At 37.9% G+C, this 22379-nt stretch overlaps 4 protein-coding genes across 5 annotated transcripts; 2 read left to right on the top strand and 2 right to left on the bottom strand.

Annotated features, from left to right (window-relative positions):
• Positions 1–1752: 1752 nt before the first annotated feature.
• LOC102628643 (pentatricopeptide repeat-containing protein At3g22150, chloroplastic) lies at positions 1753–6275 on the bottom strand. 2 transcript variants are annotated; one of them, XM_015531258.3, is made up of 3 exons: positions 3448–6275; positions 3218–3372; positions 1753–2307 (listed from the first exon to the last, which is right to left on the bottom strand). In XM_015531258.3, exon 1 carries the CDS (start codon positions 6084–6086, stop codon positions 3585–3587), a length of 2502 nt encoding a protein of 833 aa, XP_015386744.1. In that variant the 5' UTR covers positions 6087–6275; the 3' UTR covers positions 1753–2307; positions 3218–3372; positions 3448–3584. The 2 variants fall into 2 exon arrangements, with proteins under 2 accessions (XP_015386744.1, XP_006481381.1); XM_006481318.4 differs by having other exon boundaries at positions 3218–6275.
• Positions 6276–13662: 7387 nt separating this feature from the next.
• On the top strand, positions 13663–15694 carry LOC102628921 (anthocyanidin 3-O-glucosyltransferase 2-like). The gene has a single exon (XM_006481319.4). It carries the CDS (start codon positions 13794–13796, stop codon positions 15261–15263), a length of 1470 nt encoding a protein of 489 aa, XP_006481382.1. The 5' UTR covers positions 13663–13793; the 3' UTR covers positions 15264–15694.
• On the bottom strand, positions 15608–16496 carry LOC102629187 (uncharacterized). Its single transcript, XM_006481320.4, has 2 exons — positions 15968–16496; positions 15608–15829 (listed from the first exon to the last, which is right to left on the bottom strand). The coding sequence occupies exons 1-2, from the start codon at positions 16385–16387 to the stop codon at positions 15716–15718; spliced, it is 534 nt and encodes a 177-aa protein (XP_006481383.1). The 5' UTR covers positions 16388–16496; the 3' UTR covers positions 15608–15715.
• A 1722-nt stretch (positions 16497–18218) lies between these two features.
• Positions 18219–22064, top strand: LOC102629483 (uncharacterized). The gene is made up of 3 exons (XM_006481321.4): positions 18219–18760; positions 18854–19615; positions 21781–22064. The coding sequence occupies exons 1-3, from the start codon at positions 18622–18624 to the stop codon at positions 21810–21812; spliced, it is 933 nt and encodes a 310-aa protein (XP_006481384.1). The 5' UTR covers positions 18219–18621; the 3' UTR covers positions 21813–22064.
• Positions 22065–22379: the final 315 nt, after the last annotated feature.

Genomic DNA, 22379 nt, shown 5'->3' on the forward strand with positions numbered 1-22379 from the left:
TTGAAGTTAAGTTCAAATGAATATTCTATGACAGTGAAAACAGTTGGGGCACAAACTGTCCCATGTAACCCACTGCTTCTTTACCAATGGATATACTAGATGATGAAATGGTAAACGTTATTATACGTATGAATTTTGATCCAATAAACTATGGTAGGATTCCTATTTTTGTAACTACATTGCCTAAAGTTACAATTAAAGCTCCTTTAATGCCATCTCAACAAAAATAAGCTCCTTTGATGCCATCAACCCAATCTTCAGCCTTTGAATGCACATTTGACTATAGATCCACGCCAAATTATGGTAATGACTTCTTCCATGATACTGGAGAACAAAGGTTTCCAACTACGGAAAACTACTCTCTATTCCGTGACTGCGATGACGTAGATTGCGATCGTCCATTGGATGATATGGAAGCAATGCCTCAATTTCAAGAAGATAATAATTCACATAGCCGAAGTCGGCCTCCAGTATCAACTATAATTGACTCGCTACAATTGAAGGTTCCAGTTATGCCACAGATTAAGTAGTTTCAGATTCACTTACAGTTGGAAGTTCCAGTTCAAGTGGTATTTATGTTGGGCAGCTATTCAACACGAAAGAATGGTTATACACGGAGCTTGGCATTGTTGCCATTAGAGATAAGTTTGAGTTCAAGGTGGATAGGTCCACAAACATATGTTGGGAGGCTTGTTGTGCTGTGAAGACATGTAAATGACGACTTCGAGCAATGAGGGCGAATAACAAGGAGAATGTGCAATGGCTAGTGAAGAGATATGACATGGTGCATGCTTGTCAAAATGATATTTTTCATAATGGTCATCGTTAAGTAAACAGTCGGGTTGTCGATGAAATTATCAAGCAAAAGTTTGTTGATGCCAAGCGAATATATACTCCAAAGGATATCATTTCAGATATGAAGAATGATTATGAAATTAATTTATCATACCAGCAAGCATATCGGAGTAAGAAAAAAGCTTTGAAGTCGATATGAGGAGACCCGGGAGAGTCATATAATTTACTTCCCAAATATAAAAAATATATATATAAAAGGAGACCCGGGAGCCATCGCCCGTAGCATGTGCGGGCGATGGCTCCATGACCGGGCCACCTAAACCCAACATAAATTAAAAAAATAAAAATAAACTTATGAAATGAGTGTAAACTTCATATTAGTAAGTAGCATTGGTATTAAAGAGTGGATTATTAGGAACTAGTTCAACAAATTTATTGAGATAATTGAATATTATTTCTTAGAGACATTTTAACGACCTAATGTGCTTATATTTTGCAAACATTAATATTTAAAAATCCTTGAATTGTCATGCCAATATATATCCTAATGTGCTTTTCTATCATTAATAATTCACCAATCAATTAAAACTTATTGTAAAAGTGTAAGGGAAGCATACCTTTAAGTCGAATCCTGATGCAGTTAACAATGTACAACCTTTTTGCTAATGGAGGCTATGCAAATAGGGGCTGTGATTGTGAGATTGTGATGATGGGGCTGTAGAAAGAAATTTCGAGATAACGGGCAATGATGGGCGATGTTGGGCAATGCGTGAGTTAAGTGATTTTGACAATGGTCTTTGGAGAGGGGGTAATTTAGTCCATAAGAGGTGTGTGTGGTTATTATTGTATGAATTTTTGCTCTATGGCTGGTTGTGATATTGAGTTTTTGAAAGTGGCTATATAAGACAATTTCTCAACTAAATGAGGCATCATTGCTATTGTCCTGGGATACGCAAGTATTTGAAATTGAATATAAAATTAATATTTTTAATATTTTTTTTTAATACTGACTACACATCAAACTATTATATTATATAGATATTTACAACTACTGTAATTATAAATTATTACACAAATATTTACAATTAAACATATAAATAAGAATTATATTATTGCATTAAACGATTTTAATATTTCAAGCTTGCTTTGTGGTTCTAATTTTGACGTATGTCTTCGAAGAGAACTGACTGATTGTGAAGTATGAATGAAAACACATTATTAAATGTGTTGTCGTGGCTTTCGAAGAAGAAGACGCCGTTCTGTTTATTAAATCTGATTGAAGAAGAATATTTGGTAGAATGCCTGATAGAAGTTCCAGCAAAAAAAATATCCCCTTCAATCTCTCGGAGTGGATTATATGATTCAGTACGGAGGCATACTGGAACACATTGGCAAAAGGGGCAGTGGATGGAATACTTCATCATCCCTGCTAGGTTTTGCAACTCCTAGATTATGTCCCCAGATTTATCTCGGTTATAGAGTGCTGTAGGATGAACATGCTCTTCTCACGTTCTGCAATTCATAAACATTTGCTTCTGTTACAATTCTAACTCAAATTCTCAGATTTTTTTTAAAAAAAAAAAAAAAAAAGAAGAAACAGAATGCTTGAATTCTTCAAAAATTGTAATGAAACAATTATTTTGACCCTGCGAGTAATTTTTCAGTCACTTGAAACTGGAGAGCATAAACAGGAGCAAGACGGCAGGATATTTTGAAAATTAAATAGGAGGACAAATAATAGACAGAGAAAATGGGAAAAGAAAACCAAATCAGCCATTTATAATGTTTGTTTTAGTGAACATTAATCATTTATAATGTTTGTTCAGTGAACATTAAATAATTAAGAGAATACATTTCAATAATAATAATAATAATCACGAGAGTGTCTTTTATTGGCTTTTAAATTTGCTTCTTCTTTCCTTCTATTTAATCTTCATTCCTAGTGATCACCCAGTTTCATTAAAACTTCATTTCAATTAATGTTTCTTTATGTAGGTACAAATTCTTCACAAATTACCAAATATTCTGAGATAAAAAGATATCCAAAATGATTCAAGCAATTTCTAAGAATAAAGTATAACAAACTTCAAAATAACTTGATATTTAAGAGAGTTGTCCTACAGCTTATATTAGCCTCAATTCAAGCACTTATAGTCAGGTCCAGTACAAAGGCATACTGGAAGTTCTGAAATGGAATTTCAAACCCATCTTTACAATTTCTTATATTCAGAGTTCTCACCAGAAATACTGAGCGGCGGAATTCAATACCAAGTAACAAATATACATACTCAAATGCAAGATTTAAAATGCAGCACCACTGGCCCCAATAGCAATAGTGCGAAAACATAAGATCACATGATTTGAACTGAAACTCTAACCTTAAAGCGATCGTGCAAATGGAATATGCATAAGTGGTACTGACCTGAAAAAGATGATAAAACCCTTTCGGAGTTGCTTACCCAACCGACTCAGGCTCAGTCTCCATTGCTTAGCTCGGTCATTAAAGACCATGTCAACAGACTAAAGCAGTACATACAGTGAGCTGCTTCATGAAAACTACTGATCTGCTTAAAAAAACTGTGCCAGGAATTTCACAATTAATCCAAATGGTCAGTTTGAACAAACAGTCCCACAGTTCGAGCTAGCACTCACACTTGTATACACAGCAAGCACAACGACAGCTACTATCCATCTCGCAGCCTATCAATTTGCTGCAGATACCTGTCTTCAGTTTTCCAAACACGGTTTTCTAATCTCCAATTTTTAAAATATATAAGAAACATTCCCTTTCATTCATCAAACCTAGAGGTGGCATCTACATTGGAGTTTTGAATGGTCTTATTGCCAGCATTTCTCATTTCCATCGCTAATCTTTCCAACATTTCATATATCTTATGGCTCTGAGGATGCTCTTGATCCTTAGAAGCAAAACGGTTCACATAACCTCCAACATCAATCCAAGAACATCCTACCTCTTTCCTCAACCCCCTCTCTCTCATCTCTTTCCTTACTTTATCCACATTTTCCCAGTTACCTTCTTCTGCATAGATATTGGAGAGCAGAACATGATAGCCTGGCATACTGTTTCTTGTATCCATTTCAAGCAACTTCTTGGCGACAACTTCTGCTAATTCAGAATGACCATGAAGTCTGCAGGATCCAAGAAGTGAACCCCAAATTTCCAACACATTTCCTTCTTCACCAAGTTCTTTAACAAACTCATATGCTTCAACCACTTTCCCAACCCTCCCCAACATATCTGCAACACAACAGTAGTGCTCAGTTGAAGGCTGAATCTTGTATTCTTGCTGCATCAGGTCAAATATTTGAAGACCTTCATCAACTAAACCAGCATAACTGCAGGCTGACAATACCGCAACAAAGGTAATAGCATCAGGTTCAATTCCACATCCTTTCATTGAGCGAAACAAAGAGAGAGCTCTCTCGCTCATCCCATGTTGGCCATAACCCAATATCATTGTGGTATATGTAACAGAATTTTTCTCAGGGATTTTAGCAAAAACATTTGCAGCATAATTAATTACCCCTGACTTGGAATACATGTCAATAAGGGAAGTACCAACAAAGACATTTTGGTCCAACAAATAGCGAATAGAGAATCCATGGAGTTGTTTCCCCAACTCTATATTTCCCATGGGATTACAAGCTGGGAGAACTGATGCTATAGTCACAACATTGGGAGTTACATTATGCTCAAGCATCTGTCTAAAAGCCACAAAAGCTTCCTCAAGCAGTCCATTTTGGGTGTACCCTGCAATCATAGCATTCCAAGTGGCTTGATCTCTGTCTCCAGAATCGTTTTTCTCAAAAATTTGTCGTGCAGTCTTAATCAAGCCAGATTTTGCATACATGTCTATAAGATAACTTTCCATTCCTTCAAAATGAATGCCATGCCTAAGAAGAAAAGCATGTGTCTGCTTTCCAACATCCTGATTTCGAAGGTTTGATGCTGCTGAAAGCAAAGCAGTTACAGTCACAGAATCAATCATAAATCCTTGTTTCTGCATCTCATACACAAGCATTAACCCTTCATCATCCAGTCCATTCTGCACAAAAGCAGAAATCATAGTATTCCAAGAAACAACATCTCTTTCCTGCATCTTCTCAAAAACTTTAAATGATGTATGGATACTGTTGCACCTTGAATACATGACAATCACGGCATTAAGAACAATAACCGGCAATGCCACAAAATTCTTAATTATATATGCATGCAGCTGTTGACCCAAGTCTAATTCCTGCAAGTGTGAAACCGCACTTAAAGCTGACAGGAAAGTCACATCATCAAAAACAATCTCGTCTAACTCCAACGCCTGAATGAAAAGCTCAATAGCTTCAACAGGACGATGATTCTGAACATATCCACCAATCATAGTGTTCCAAACCTCAGTATTCCTCTCCAAACAAATATCAAAAATCTTCCTCGCAAAATCAAAACAACCAAGCTCAGCATACATGAATATCGCTGAACTAGCCACAAACAAATCATTCACATATTCACTTCCAAGCTTAACAAGCAACCCATAAACAACATCAGCACTCTTGTAATCGCCTAAACTTGACAAAGCAGGGAAAACGTTAACGAAACTAATGGTACTTGGTCTAATTCCCATTCTCAACATCATCCTAAATTGCCTAACTGCCTCAATATATCTCTCAGTTTTTACATACCATGAAACAATTGTATTCCACGCAACAACATTCCTCCTTCGCATTGTATCAAAAACTTTACAAACTAAATCATATTTCGAATAATCAACCTCAACGTATTTAAGACCAACCATTTCAGCATCCAAAGAACTCAAACAAGTAGAGTACATATTCAACAAAGAGTTATACACAAACCTACTAGGATTCGAGAAACACCTAATAAAATGACAATGCACAGCTTTACCGATCCTAAGGTTACGGGTCTCGGCGCAAGCCTTAAGAACAGAAGAGTAAGTATAGTTATCACAACTGGTGTAAGGAGATGATTTTTTCATCTGGGAATACAACAAAATGGCTTCATAGGGCAAGTTATTGCAGACGAACCCGATAATGATGGTGTTCCAAATGACGGTTGTTGGGCGGGTAATTGAGTCGAACAATTGGCGGGCTAAATGGGGACGGCCTTCTTGGCAAATTTTGCTTAAGCGGGAGCGAATTGTAGGGGTTTTGAGTTTTGGGATTGGCGGGGAGAGTGAGTGGATTTGCGGAAGCTGAGGAGGAGGAGGAGTGGCGGTTGGTGGAGGTGGTGGAAGAGGAAGAGGCACAGAGGAGGAGGCCATGGATGAGCTTTGGCTTTGTGCTTTTCCTCCGACAACTGTTTAGTTTGAGATGTGATGTTGTGTGGTTCGTTTACTTAAGAGGCTCCGATTTTCCGTTATCTTTTTATTAGTCTTACGTGGGATGTGCATGTCAGCATGTGCTTCTTGAAATTTCGTTTCGGAATTGCCCAATCAAAGATGACGATCAAGCACAAGTGCACGACTCAACAACTCGAGCACAATCAGTCACAAAAACCAGTAATTTTATACATTTGCTAATGGGCATTAATTTACTGATGACTTCGTAGTTGAATTTGAAATTAAGTAGTCAACTAACTAAAATTATTAATCATTTAACTTTGTCTTTGAGGTTAGCACACCCTAATTTTTGGGAGAATTATTCTACTCATTAAGGTTGAGTTTATTAGTTTATAATACTAGTTTCCTACAGTACCCAAATTATTATTTTTTTTTTTTTGAGGTCAAAAGATTAAAATTCATTAAGCAGATAACTTAGATATCAACCAAGGGGGTGGAACATGCCTTCACTCCCCCGGACCTGACAAAGAACCCCCCACCCGAGCAATAAAATGAGCAGTGGAGTTCGCAGATCGCCTAACAAAGGAGAAAGTAACATCTCCTATAGATTGAGCTAAAGCTCTACAATCGTCAATAATAAGACCAAAACCATTAGGGCTAAAACTATTAGTAGTCAAAGCATTGAAAACTTGCAAGCTGTCCATTTCGACAATGACAGGAAAAACGGGTAAACCCTTGAGCCAGCTGAGGATCTCTCGCACTCCAATAGCTTCAGCCTCCCGGGCACCAAAACTACCTATAAAGCAGTCACTCCTGGCAGCTATGAAAACCCCATCCGAATTACGAATGACAGCCCCATGACTAATCTTGCCACTGGAAGAGAAGGTTGCCGCATCAACATTGCATTTAAACCACCCCACACTTGGCCTTTGCCAACACACGGCCCCATGAGAATTTGACACAAAAGTGTTATCAAACAGCTGCAGCTTCCTCACAGAACGCCATTGAAAAAGAACCTGGCCGGCTAGATTAAGAACACTTGACAGCCTCCCATTTTTGTTCTTCCAGACCTTAGAATTCCTATTCAACCAAAGGCTCCAACAAATCATGGCAGCAAGGTCACAATCATCACTGCTGCAGCGGGCAAAGACTCTCGCCAGCCAATCCCCAAAATACATACAACCCCCCTCAAAACCAATTGGAGACAATAACCAACATGATTTAGCAAAAGAACAGTTCAACAGACAATGGACAACAGATTCATCAGCTGCATTACAAATGGGACAGGTAGAAGCTAACTCAACTTGACGGCGTCGTAAGTTATCCGCGGTGGGCAGGACATTAACCCCCGCACGCCATATAAAATGGTTAACTTTAGCAGGGACTTTAAGCTTCCAAATTCGTTGCCATATATGACTAGAAGGAATCTCCGAAAGGTAAACTAACATTTTGTAGCAGCTACGAACAGTAAACAAACCTTTAGAGTCAGCAGACCAATACCAGACATCATCATCTCTTCTGCTACTTAGAGGAATTTGGGTGATAAGACCTCGATCTTTCTCATTAAAGATGTCTGTCAGAGCATCCAAGTCCCAGTTGCGTTGCCCTGGTAACATGAGACTGCTTACTGGAGCATTGATTATAGCATCAGGCAGGGGGGTAGTAACATATCCATGATCCAGATCTGGAAGCCATGGAGAGCCACCAATCGTGGTTTGAAGACCATTACCGATTTGAATGCGACTGCCCTGGGTAATCACATGATGCGCTGCCATAATAGACCGCCAAGCATAGCTAGGATTGCTTCCCACAGTAGCTTTGCCAAATGAGGTCAGTGGGTGGTATCTAGATTTAAGGATACGCGCCACCAAGCTATCAGGTTGAGATAAAAGCCTCCATCCTTGTTTTCCAAGCATTGCCACGTTAAAGTGGTGCAGCTGCTTAAAACCGATTCCACCATAAGCTTTAGGCTTACATAACCTCTCCCACCGCATCCAATTTATCCCTCTACTGTCACTCCGATGATTACCCCACCAGAATGAATTCATCATGCGCTCAAGCTCTCTACAAAGATCCAAAGGAAGAAGGTATAAGTTCATTGCATAATTCGGCATTGCCTGTACAACTGTTTTCAATAAGATTTCTTTCCCCGCTCTAGATAACAGCTTCTGATTCCAGCCTTGGAGACGACGCCAAACCTTGTCATGGATAAATCGAAATGCCTCATTCTTGTTTCGGCCAATAGAAGATGGCAAGCCAAGGTAAGAGCCATGGTTGCTGGTAGCTGCAACCTCCAGAATGTCGCAAACTTGCTGAGCTGAGGCAGCCCGAACATTAGCACTATAAGAAATCGAAGATTTATTGTAGTTCACCACTTGTCCCGAAGCTGCCCCATAACTAGCCAACGATTGTTTGATGATCCTAGCCTCTTGTTCATTTGCGTGAAAGAAAAGGAAGCAGTCATCCGTAAAAAAGAGATGAGTCACAATCGGAGCTCCCCTAGCTACCCTAACTCCATGCATCAAGCCTGCCCTCGCTTGCTTGCGAAGTAAAGAACTCAACCCCTTCGCACAAATGATGAACAGATACGGAGACAGGGGATCTCCCTGTCGCAGCCCTCTGCTAGGAACAATTGGGCCCACTTCCTTATTGCCCTGAATAACCTTGTAAGTGACGGTAGAAACACACAATAAGATTAGCTCAACCCATCTCGCAGCGAATCCCAGCTTCAACATCATAGCTTTTAAAAAACCCCATTCAATCCTATCGTACGCCTTGGACATGTCAATCTTTAAGGCTGCAATCCCTGTCTTCCCTTGCCGCTTTCGCTTTAAATAATGCATAATTTCTGCCGATATTAGGATGTTATCAGTGATGGCCCTCCCAGGGACAAAAGCACTTTGATTCTCAGAGATAATCGAGTTGAGGACAGCCTTCATACGATTAGCTAACATCTTGGCCACAATCTTGTAAAGAACATTACATAATGCTATTGGTCGTAAGTCAGCTAAACACTCAGGTTTAGACTTTTTTGGAATTAACACTATAGCAATAGCATTTAACTCATTAGGGAATTCACAATTATCAATGAAATGTAAACAAGCAGCAATAACATCACCTCCAACAATATGCCAAAATTTCTGAAAGAATGCAGGGTTCATTCCGTCCGGCCCGGGCGATTTGTCTGGATGCATGCTAAAGAGCGCATCCCGAACATCCGTAGCCGTGAAAGGCTCCAGTAACTCCTGATTCTGTGCATCAGTAATCTTAGTTGCAACACATGAAATAATATCTGCACTAGTACTTCCTTCCGAGTGAAATAATTTTGAGAAATACTCCCCTATTAAAGAGTTCACCTCTGCCGAATTTGAGCACCACTGGCCAGCGCTATTCCGTAATCTCCCAATCATGTTCTGTCGCTTCCTCTTAGAGGCAGTAGAGTGGAAATACCGGGAATTCATGTCCCCTTCCTTCAACCACAGCGACTTCGACCTTTGTTTCCAAAACACCTCATGGCTGTGCAATAACTCATTGTAACGCTTCCGTGATTCCACAAACTCGGCCACACTCGTTTGATCTCGACAGCCCCTAAGAGACCCCATTTTCTGCTTGCAGGAAGCCAACCGATTGACAAAATCACAAGCAAGATGACCTCCCCAACGCATGAGAGCAGACCCACAAAACAGAAGCTTAGATTGAATAGAACAACCACCTGAAAGCTCCCAACTCTTTGTAACCACCTCCATACAATCTGGCTCACTAAGCCAAACATTTTCAAACCTGAACCTCTTAATCTTAGGAAATTGATGGTGCCAGGAAGGGTCCAGAAAAATGGGCAGGTGATCGGAACACATAGCCTCCAGACTCACTACACTAGCTTTCGGAAAAAGGGAGAGCCAAGTGCTAGAAGCCAGAGCTCTATCTAATCTCTCCTCCACCCAGTCAACCGTACCCCGAGACCTCTCCCAAGTGTACTGATAGCCTTCCATGCCTAAGTCAACCAAACCAGAATCTGAGACAGCCGCGCGAAAGCCTTGAAGCTTCCAATTTGGGTGCTGACATCTGCCACGCTTCTCACTATTATGCAGGAGATCATTGAAGTCTCCAATGCACACCCACGGTAAAGAAGAAATGGAAGATAAAGAGCGAAGAAGCTCCCATGAATCTCGCCTCTTGCTCGTCTCAGGGAAGCCGTAGAACCCCGTACACCGCCACGTTCTAGAGTCTGCATTTTCTACTTGGACGTCAATGAAGTTACGCCCAAATTTGAGAAGCCTAACATTGTGAGAAGAATTCCAGTAAAGGGCGAGCCCACCACTTCGGCCCACTTTATCCACAGTAAACAAATTATTAAAGCCCAACTTAAACTTCAAGTTCTCTAATTTTTCTCGACTACATAAAGTTTCCATTAGAAATATAAAATCCGGTTTTTTACTTCTGACCAAGTCCAACAAAACCTGCACTGTCCGTGGGTGGCCCAGCCCACGGCAGTTCCAACTTAAGCAACTCATTGCTCTCGGTGGGCATGTGAACCAGGACCCACCGCTAATCCGTTTTTTGAAACACCCACATTCTCCATCACTTGGGTGGATGTGGTCTCATCACTCCCCACCTCTAGCTGCATTGCACCATGGGCCCTTCTCCGTTTGGCATCTATAACAATAATACCAGAGTTAAACTCTTCCCCACATTCCTGTAATTGACCCGAAACTTTAGGAGGTGCCATCACTTCCTTTCCTTTATCAAGCAGTTGACCACGTTTTGTCAGAAAATGTTGAGATCCTGCTATAGTATCCACAATCCCAGTAATGTCTCCCCCCTCATAATTGTTTCCCTTATTCAAGCCTGGATTTATGGTACCTTCCATATCAACTGTCATGGCCTCACCGGAATTATTGCAGCTTCCAACTTTCATCTCCTCCTCCCCTGGTGGAGTTGACCGCAGCCAGCGATCGCCAGCGTTCATCAAATTTCTACGTGTAGGCGCCTTCATCCAGTGGCCAAACGGCTTAGTAATAGTAGCCGTAGTACACTCATACAAAGATGGACAACTTTTCTCTGTGTGACCAAGGAGACCACAGATAAAACAAAACACATTCAACCTTTCGTATTTGAAGTCCACCCACATCCAATCTCCACCTGCTTTCTTGAGACGCATCCTACGCTTGAGAGGCTGCCTAACATCAATGGCCACCCGAATCCTCATATAGTTCCTCCAAATCCCTTTAAGGTTATTTTCATCTGATTCCTCAAACTTGCCAATGTAATTACCAATGCTCTGTAAGATTTTCTCTGATTGAAAACCGATAGGAAGGTTGTAGATTTGGGTCCAAAATGATGTATGAAATAAAGGTACATGTTGAGGTTGATCCTCTGCCCCCAACCGCTGAACAATGAGAATATGCTGGTCAAATGTCCAAGGCCCTGAGTCTATCACTCTGTTGATGTCAATTTCATGAAAGAATTGGAAGAGAAATAGTGTAGGCGACAGATCTTTAATACAAACTCCTCTGCCATGCCTCCACAGCGAAGCCATAGTGCTCTTCATGGCTGGGAAGTTAATCACCTTGTCCGTCAAGAACCTACCCACAAGGCAGTAACGGAAATCACTTTGGGCCTCCTCGCATTCCTCATCCTCAACCCCCGCTACAATTATCCCCCCTTCCTCCTCCTCAGCAAGAGTAAGCCGTGCATAAGAGTTGTTTAAGTCAGCCTCCATTGTTGTGTGCGCACCCGCCATACTCAGAACAATGTGACTAACTTGGTTGAGGCGAAACAATGAATAAGAAAAAACTAAAGAGCAAAGAAAACAAAGAAGGTATTTATTTACTTGTCAAGCAGACAAGACAAACACACTTGCCAAAGGACAAGACAGCGTTTCTTGAATTAAAAAACCCCGCATCAACCATAAACTCAACTTTCATTTAGACTCTCTTAGATTCCAACATTTCAAAGAAACACAGTACCCAAATTATTTGAATAAGGGCAAAACTGCATAAGTGCCTATGTGTAACGGGCTGTCCAAAATTTCAGTTCGAGAATTTAAGATTCTGGGTCCAAGAGCCCAAATCTAAGTCAATGTGTGCAACTTGGCCAAATTTTAGAATTTTCTAGCACACTCTAACACATCTAATCACTTGTACATATTTAGAATCTTCGACACCTCTATATATTTAAAAATATCTAAATTTTTATAATAAGTTGTACAAATTGCGTGGAATTTTTTAGAATAGGCAAGTCTCTCCTACAAATAGGGTATGACACTTACCATTTTAGACACACAATACAATAAGTAATTCAAGCATACTTGTAAATCTCTCAAGCTCTCTAGTATATATTCATTCGAGTTATAAACTTTCGCTTTAATTATATTACTCTCTCCTCTTTATAATTTTTGCAATTATCTTTACTTAACTAGTTTGAAAAGTTCGATAAGCTTACTTAACAGCTTTTGTACTAGAATTTTTTAATTGCCGTACAGATTTGTTGTGTAAAATACTCTTCCAATGACATATGGCTGCCTTAACACAACAAATGGCCATTGATGAATAATTCAAAGCCTCTATCATTTTTTTTAATTCTCCACTTAACATAATATTTGAATTTTGGTGGATAGGTGGCTAAAGCTGATTGCAAACCAACCAAGTGCAATTCTAGAAACATGTTAACAAAAATACCAACGTGAAAAATTCAGATATAATTCGATGCTAGTCAGAACATGTGATCAATAATTAGTTTTGGTAGGTATGATAAAATGTAGCGGGAGAATAAGATAAAAAGAGTCGCTGGGCTTTGTGGTCGTGGAGCAAAAGTAGTACAAACTGATTTAAGTAAGGCACGTGTGGTATAAAGGTTTTATGGGTTAAAAAATTATATCTACTTTGAGAAAAAACATATATGCATATTGGATATACAAGTCGATTGTATTTAGTAAATACAACCTGTGAATAGTATTTTTTAAATAAAATAAATAAAATATTATAATTTTTTTTCAATCAATCATGAAATAAAATCATTTCAATTTAAAAACTACAATCTTAAGTATTTATTAAACTATTTATATTTGTAGCTTTTAAATCATTATTATCTCACAACAGTACCAAACAGCCATTAAACTCCTCGAACTGTAATAAGCCTAAAAATAAAATGCAACAATTTAAAAGTAAACTAATAATAAAAGGTGTAATGTAAGGAAGGCATAATAATCAATTAAAAAATAATAATAAAAGGGGTGTAGCCCCGCTTTCCCCGCTATTAATTTAATCAGTAAAATTAATAAACAGCACTTGCGAGTCAAAAATGGATGTCTTTAATTTTTATTTTATTTTTAAATTTAAAACAAACAATAGGGATTGGCGGATTGCTAATGATAAAGACAAAAGAAGGATTACATCCTGATATTATTCTCATCACCATCAAATATAAAATTAAAGATCACAATCAACAAATGTAAGAAGTACATATATGGTCAATTATTGTCATCCAATCAACTATAAAATTAAGGCCACATCAAACATGTGATGAATATATATATATATATACTATACTAGCAGCTTGAATTACCATTCGCACAAACCATAAATAGTTGTGTCGTTCAAAGAAATTAACGACGACAACTCCCCCGTATAAGAAATTTAAACGACACTGCAAACATCACAATTAACAAAAACGAATCATCAGTCGTCAATCATGAAGGAGAAAGCCGAGTTGGTGTTCATTCCTTCACCAAGTGTAGGCCATCTCGTGTCCGTAATCGTGTTCGCAAAGCGCTTATTATTACTGGACCGTGATAATGCCGCAGGCAGCAACAATAGCTTCTCCATTACCGTTCTTGTCATGCAAGAACACACGGCCACCGCCTCCGACAACGATGCTCACATCAAATCACTCGCCGGCGCCGGCGCCACCGCCGATGTAAGCATACGGTTCATTGGTGTCCCGAAGATGAACCCACCTCCGCTGGACTACTTCAAGTCCCCTGAAAAGTTCATCACAGAGTATGTGGACAGCCATAAAGATTGTATTAAAGAAGCTATTATCGAGCATGTCTTGAACAACAACGTAAAAATCGCGGGACTGGTGCTCGATTTTTTTTGCTCGAGCATGATTGATACTGCGAACGAGCTTGGGGTTCCTTCTTACGTGTTCTTCACGTCAGGTGCGGCTTTTTTGGGTTTCGTCCTGCATCTTCCGACTCGGGGTGGTGAAGAATTTGAAGAATCGGAAGCTGACTCAGCCGATATTTTTACTTATGCTAATCCGGTACCGTACCGGGTTCTGCCTTCTCTCTGTTTCAACAAGCATGGAGGGTTCAGCGCCTTCGAGAATTTTGGAAGAAGATTCAAGGAGACGAAGGGTATAATTGTAAATACGTTCGAAGAGCTGGAATCCCATGCGGTTGAGTATTTGATGAAGTGTGATGGTGTACCGCCGGTTTACAATGTGGGACCGATGATCGATCTTCACGGCGATATTCATGCTCGGCCACGTGGGGGTGGGACCCAGCGCGATGAGATCATCAGATGGCTCGATGATCAGCCAGCGTCGTCAGTTGTTTTCTTGTGCTTTGGTAGCATGGGGAGTTTCGGCGAGGAACAGATAAAAGAGGTTGCGAGTGGGCTGGGGAAAAGCGGTGTTAGATTCCTGTGGTCCCTGAGGAAAACCCCGCCGAAGGATAGACCCGAAATGCCCGGTGAATACACGTGTGTGGAGGATATACTGCCACGTGGATTTCAAGAGAGATCAAAGGGCAGGGGAATGATATGTGGGTGGGCCCCACAGAAGGAAGTACTGGCCCACAGTGCTATCGGAGGGTTCGTATCGCATTGCGGGTGGAATTCGATCTTGGAGAGCGTGTGGTTCGGAGTGCCGATAGTGACGTGGCCGATATACGCTGAGCAGCAGATTAATGCCTTCCAAATGGTGAGGGATTTGGGGCTGGCGGTGGAGCTGAGATTGGATTACAGGAGGGGTACCGAAAATCACGTGATGGCGGATGAGTTAGCGAGAGCCGTTGGATGTGTGATGGACGGAGATAGTGAAGTGAGGAAGAGGGTTAAGGAGGTTAGTGAGAAGGCTAGATTGGCTTTGAGGGACGGTGGATCTTCGTATGCTGCGACGGGACGGTTGATTGAGGATTTATTCGGAAGCGTGTCATGAAGACGAGAGCATTGGATTAATCATCTTAGTAACCTTAAATTGTCGAGGTGGTGTTGTCCTAAAAGAGAAAATTTACAATTAAATATGTTGTAATGGATAAATGAATCGTTGTTAGGACATGGGGCTTTGTTGTAGCAATTAACAGAAAAATTACTTTCTGTTTGTCATAATTTGGTGGAGGTTACTGTACAACTTAACATTGTGAAGCTCGAGTAAAAAGTATTTTGATTATTAATGTCAACCAATCTCATCCATTTTGGTCCAAAACTATTAACAAATGTAAAAATAAATGCATTTTTAGGTAATAATAGAAACTCAAGCAAGCACTTTTGCCCAGCATAACATATAAATAACAGTTGTTGACACTTGATACAAAACTGTAAGAAAGTACAACACCCAAATTTTTTTCTTCATTAAAATAAAATAAATTACAGAAGCAGTATCAATCTTCTTCAATTGTTTTTGCCTGCTTCCATCAAACAGTTGGAGAGCTTTGCTTGCATCCCCGCGTCTTTCTTCTTTTTCTTGAAATGCTTGGACGCAGCCTTCAGCATCTTCGCCCATCCCTGCATCACATTTTATGTTTCCGTAAGTACAATAAATAAACAAATAAATCCCATCAACGCAAGCAGATTTTGGATTCATTTATTTAATGATTGATTAAACTGGTAAAATCCTTGTAAAGAGATTAAGAAGAAATGTACCTTAGTGGAGATGGGCAAGCAAGAAGTATTAACAGGAGTTGCAGAAAATTCGGAGGCTCTGATTCTCTTGTTCTTCATCTTTGTCTTCTTGAAAGGGTTAAATTTGAAAGCAGGGGATGCGATCATCTTCTTCTTGTGGGCACTTTTCTTGATGATGCCTTGCTTGTCAAAGTCAAAATCATTTGAGAGCTTTCTTGGAGTCACGAAATGATCCAAATCCATGGGACTGTAAGTGCGAGGAATCAAAGGAGACCAAATTGAGCTTTGAGAGTAGTCGAAATCGAAGGCAGAGTTGTCGGGAAACTTGCAGAGGAGCTCTTTCGACATCACTGGCTGCAAATACTCGACCACTTTCAAGTTGATGAGCAATTCCCTTTCTTCTTCTTCTTCTTCTTCTTCGTCTCCGTAATTCCTTTTCATTCGTAACGTTGAGTTGTGCTCTTTCACTTTCTGTTTTTTCTGTTTTTATGGCTTTCTTTTTCCACTGTTCTTTAAGCAGCAAACTGAAAGACAGGAGGTCGAAGAAGACAAAAAATAAGTGACCGTTGCAACGAGTTTAAAACATTCTGAAAAAAGACTTCTTCCGAATTGCTAGATTTACAATTATACCCTCAATGCCTTTTATTTTTCTAAAATTTATGAAACTTATGAAGTATAAAATTTTATTAATTTAAGATCTTTTCTAATTTTTTTATAACTAATTTATACTCTTTAGACATTTATATCTTAATAGAAAAAGATGTGAACGAGAAGTGAATATGATACTTAAAAAATATCTATTATAAAATACATTTATTTCCTAAACTATAAAATTTAATTCATTCTTTGTTTTGATTTGCAAGGATATAAATGTCAGATAATCATATTTAAAAATTTTTATATCGTTTAAATATTTATATTCAGATCCATTCAAATAGCAGCAATGTTGCTATTATTTTATTTTATTTTTTTAAATATTGATGTTACAATGATGTGTCTACAAATATTTAAACCTAGAATTATTGAAGAATAATTTAAGATTAATTTTATCATGGCCCAGCTCAAAAAAAATTATACCCTTTTTCCCCACTACTATTTAAGGATTTATTTATCTTACCCCGATTTGAGGAATAAATTATTTGCCTCTACCTAGATGAGGAAAAAATAATAATAATAAGAATCTTAACTTAAAATTAGGACCTGAAGCAAAGCTTCATTACCAATGGCCTACCGGCTACATGACCATTGGCTATTACTTTTTTTTTTTTTTTGGTTCTTGTCATTGTTAATTATTATTATTATTATTATTATTATTATTTGGGTAATCAAAATATTTAGAAAACAATTGTACATAATTAAGATGTTAACAATTGTACAAAATTAAGATGTTAACTTTGGAGGATATAAGTTTAATTAGATGGGATGTATGTGATTAGTTGATTACTATTAGTGACATTCATGATATTAATTAAGTGCAAAAATTAATTAAAATAGCAAAATTCACATCCTTGATATTCAACGTTTGGTATGGCACAGCCCACGTGCCAAACTTTGACGCAAGCTTTGAGAAAATGTTTTATCGGGGCAGAACAGCGGAAAAGGTTACCGTTGGAGATGTGATGGCAAATAATTTATGAAAAAATGTTAAATCCGCCGAAAAGTTGCAAGGCCGCACTAAATACAATTCAATAATGTTTTCCTGTATATATAAATGCTTAACCCCGGACAAATGCCAAAGGAAATTGGCTTAAAATTGATGAGTTATGTTTGGGAATTGGAATTGAGGTGTTATAGGGGCTGTATTTTTTAAATTTGGTAAAACTGGGCAATGATTACAGATATAATCTAAATTTTCTTTCTAATAATAATGCTACAATAATTTATAGGTTATACCTACCTTGGAGCTGCTTTAAAGTAGAATATGATTCACAGCCACATACGTAAAGTAATAAATAAGAAAAAAATTTATTATAACTTTGATCGTATGATTATGAACGGATACTCTAACCTAAAGTGTTTCTAATGTAGTCGGAGCCTAATTTGTATCACAAGTAATTTGTTTATTATTACTTGAGATCTGTTGAGTGCGCACAAACTTTATTTCTTAGCGTAATTAAGTTTAGGCGGCGGATAATTGAGATGAACTCAAAATTCGCAAGTGGAATGGTGTTTTCTCTTCCCATTTCGGAAATAATATTTCAAGATTAGTCGTGGTGGATCGAAAAAGTTCAAGACAGTATATGAAATGATTTGATGATGTAATTTGATTCCTTTAGCAGAAATTTTTTTTAAAAAAAAAGTATGCGGAGGGAGACACTACTGCACCAAAGCTTCGTTGAAGCCTGCTTTTTGATGACTTGTCCCTTAGAACTTTAATTCCTCCGAGAATTTTTTTCCGCATTACATGATCCGAGAGTTAGAGAGGTCAGCTCTTTGAGTAGAAAGCAAGCAAAACAAAAAGCAGAAACAAGAAATTAAAAAAAAAAAAAATTGATTTCAAGATTTTACTCATCTTCCAAGCAAGCATAAATTCCCAGCAAATAATATATAAAAAAAAGAAAAGGATACGATAAGAGATAAAAAGATACCGTCTCTTTTCCTGTTATGTATTGCTTTTTGCCTCGCTTAGCTTCCTGTATTTATATCCCCCAGTGCTTGTATTATAGTGGAGATTCATGAAGCAGAAAATCCCAACTGGAGCTACCTGCAATATACAGTTTATGCATGCCATGGAGCCGAGAAAGATTTCTATCAGATTCTTTGTTTTAGTTGCTTACGTTTTCATCTCAGCCACCAACTTCTTCACTCTCACCGGTACTTATTTGTTTTCCTAAATGCATTATTTTTTAATTGTTTAGTCCATTGCTAGGCCGCTAGTGCTGATTTATGTATGATTTCTTTATGCAGATGCAAGACATGTTGTGCAATTTTCAAGCTTTCAAGGGCCCGAATTCAGTCGAAATTCAATCCACAAAGCCATGAAAAAACCAAAGTTATCGAGTCACGTTAACATCCATAAAAACTTTTATCTTTCAAGGGCTGAATCAAATGGCCTAAGCGCTCCATTTTCTTTTCCACCTCTTGAATCAATAACTCCGCTTTCTTCTCCTCATAACAATATCCCTGCTCCATTTTGTATATACCCACCATCTACGCCCAATCTTCCTTTTCAAAGCCCGCCTTATGCGGCCGCAAGCCCGCCTGGAGTTTTGCCAGGTCTAAGCCCACCTAGCACAGGCGTTCCTGTAGTTTCACCTGGTCTAAGCCCACCACAATATGTACCAAGCCCACCTAGCACTGGAACTCGTACCCCGCCACCCTATGGGCCAAGCCCACCGAAACTCGCTCCTGGCTCGCCAGTCTATCAACCTCCAATGGCTCACCCACCACCGGCTGGACCGCCACCGCCACCACATCAAAATCCTCGGTTTCCGGTTTGGTGTGTTGCCAAGCCCGCAGTGCCTGACTCGATAATTCAAGAGGCCATGGATTATGCATGCGGAACAGGAGCGGATTGCAAGCCTATTCAGACCAATGGGTCGTGCTTTCAGCCCAATACTTTGGTTGCACATGCTTCTTATGCTTTCAATAGCTACTGGCAGAAGACAAAGAATCGTGGAGGAACTTGTGATTTTGGTGGGATTGCCATGCTTGTCACAACTGATCCAAGTAAGTCCGGTCAATAATATTTTTACCCAAAAGAGAGTATAAACGTTTCCACTTACACATTTTAAAATATAGATTTGAGATCGGACAACATCATACTAATATGAAGTTTAACTCAACTTCGACTTATGTAATAAAATAATATTGTTTAGTCTCACATCTGAATTTTAAAAAGTGAGAACATTTAGCGACAAAAATATAAGAATTGCTTTTTTTAGAGTTTGTATAAGTGCATAACCTTATTGAAATAGAAAAAGAAATACAAAATAAAAAGAGAGTTAAATTGATTAAGAGGATTGGTACCTGCCTAAATTCTAATAATCTTCATATAAACTTTTACAAATAAGAACCGGAGGCCTATCCCACCAGGTATAGAAGAAAAAAAATAAATTCAATATTAACTGAGTATGGCTACTTGAACTTCTAAATTTAACAATAAAAACTATATATATAAAAAAAAAGATATCAAGTTGTTGGTAATAGGGAATATACATGATCTAAACAAAAGATATCAAGCATGTTATGTAGCATAGGGATGACAATTTATGGGCTTGGGTCGGGCTTTTCGAAGCCCAGGCCCACATCATTCAAACAAAGTCCACGTCATTCAAAAACCTGTCCAAATTTGGACGGGCTGGGCTCGGGCCTTTTTCTAAAATTAATTATAAAATATTTTTAATTAAAGATAATCATCTAATATATAATAGAATAATAATCCAATACATAAATATATTAGTAATACAACCTAATAAAATAACAAATACTAATACAAAAAATTAAAATAATTTAATAATTTAAATTTTTTTAATTTACATTAAATTTATTTTTTATTCATACAAGTTTGAGTTTTTTTACTAACTCTTTATACAAGCCCACTCCTTACGGACGGGGCCTTAGTCCTGCGGGCCTTGGCTGGCCGCGGCCCGGGCCTTTTGCCACTCCTAACGTAGCAGGACCTAAAGTCCTAAGAAATACATTAACCAAATAAATTTTGCAAATCTGAACCATGTTTACATTCTCTTCGATCTTCATGTAAAACTATTAATGTGAAAGTAGATTTTGCTGCAAAATCTACTCTGACATTATTAATTAAGCTTAAAATCATAATTAGCGCCTGGAAAATTACAAAACCCCCATCAATTTTATTGCCAGCTAATTACAGAGCCCATTTTTCAAGACATTGACATCTTAACTAGCTAATTAACAAAAATATCCGTATCTGAAATAATCAAAGTTTGTGGTGTTTCATCTTGAATTTAAGTTATTTAACAGTCAAAATTTTGTGCATACGTGCTTGTCGTTACTTCAGATTAATTATAATATCTCATTTTTCCCTGTTAATCAAATTCATGACTCGTGGATGGAAACCGAGAGCACTGGTGCATGAACTGTTTTGTAAATCATGTGGACCCCTTTGTGCATGAAACCACAAACAATTAATTTGTCTTCTTCTTATTTATTTTTATTTTTTGTTTTATTTTACAGTGATATTATTTGTTAAAATGATACAGAAAAAGGAATAAAATTACCTTGATTGATGGCAGCGAAGACGGCAAGGCCGTGAGTTAATGAGTTTAGATCTAGAGTTTTGTTTCTTTGTTTTTTTTACTATTTGAGTTTTTTTTTACCATTTGATTAAATTAAAATATGTTTTAATTTTAACAAAATATCTCGGGTTTGGTTTTGGGTTCGGGGCCTGATAAAATTTATGTACCTAAATCCAAAATATATTTGGGACTTGGGCTAATTCTCAAAATATACTCATTTGTAATTTTGAAATCTTTTGAAGGTCAATACCCAACCTAAATTAATCGGAGGCCCATGAGTATGAACCCATGGAGAATGTTGTCATGCTAGACAAAACGTTTTCATTTCCAACAACAATAAAAAAGAAAATGTCGGTCTGTAGGACACATATAGAACATCTAGACAGAATCATATGCATTTCGCAGAAAACAAAACTTAGCTTGATTTTATCTTTTGGTATTTTGTATTCATTGGTCTATCGATACAAATAAATTTGTCCGGCATTTTGACCGTTCATATGAATACAAATGCTCTATATATGGGTATACTAATGAACACAGAGAATATATTGTGCTTAAATTTCATAATATTATTATGTAGTATGTATTAATTTCCAAACCCTCCTCTGTCCATTTTTTCAGGTTTCAGTGATTGCAATTTCATCTCCAACTGATATAGAGAGGAGACATACAAGTAACCCAGCTATTGTAATTAAGCAACTTAATTAGTTATTTTGCCCTTCTTTTTTTTTTTTTTTTAAAAAAAAATTCAAACCGAGAATTAAAAACATTCAGTATAGCATTCATTATGTATGTTGTATACAATACAGTATTATATTTTCTGATCATATTAACAAAATAGATGTCAAGTTGTTTCAACATTCACTCGCGGTTTAGATGGATACACGAACATAAAATTAGAAGAAAGTAGCAAAGCCTTTCATGTCATTTCTACATTTAGAGAAATATTGTAAAGCTATGACTAATTCTGAAAATTGTTGTCTTTTAATTTTATGGTAGCATAAATTTTTAGGCGATCAAATAATTTCTCTAACAATTACTGCGAAACTTCATGATGAAAAAGACATACAAATCAAATTTTTAACATATTTTTAGTAAGTGATACGGCCAATGGAGTAATAAATTTATTGGCAACACTGAACTCAGCAGTTCACCTCCCAATTTAATTGAGTAGCGTAAAAATCTTCTCCATCTAGAATAGATTAGATAATTATTTTGAT

Source organism: Citrus sinensis, chromosome 6 (assembly GCF_022201045.2).
Source record: "Citrus sinensis cultivar Valencia sweet orange chromosome 6, DVS_A1.0, whole genome shotgun sequence".
NCBI lineage: Eukaryota > Viridiplantae > Streptophyta > Magnoliopsida > Sapindales > Rutaceae > Citrus > Citrus sinensis.

Excerpts from the sequence above, each read along its gene's own strand:
- LOC102628643 (XM_015531258.3), bottom strand. The coding sequence starts at position 6,086 with ATGGCCTCCTCCTCTGTGCCTCTTCCTCTTCCACCACCTCCACCAACC.
- LOC102628921 (XM_006481319.4), top strand. The coding sequence starts at position 13,794 with ATGAAGGAGAAAGCCGAGTTGGTGTTCATTCCTTCACCAAGTGTAGGC.
- LOC102629187 (XM_006481320.4), bottom strand. The coding sequence starts at position 16,387 with ATGAAAAGGAATTACGGAGACGAAGAAGAAGAAGAAGAAGAAGAAAGG. Across the intron at positions 15,830-15,967 it reads GCTTGCCCATCTCCACTAAG|GGATGGGCGAAGATGCTGAA; the intron begins GTACATTTCTTC and ends AATGTGATGCAG.
- LOC102629483 (XM_006481321.4), top strand. The coding sequence starts at position 18,622 with ATGAAGCAGAAAATCCCAACTGGAGCTACCTGCAATATACAGTTTATG. Across the intron at positions 18,761-18,853 it reads CAACTTCTTCACTCTCACCG|ATGCAAGACATGTTGTGCAA; the intron begins GTACTTATTTGT and ends TTCTTTATGCAG. Across the intron at positions 19,616-21,780 it reads GCTTGTCACAACTGATCCAA|GTTTCAGTGATTGCAATTTC; the intron begins GTAAGTCCGGTC and ends CCATTTTTTCAG.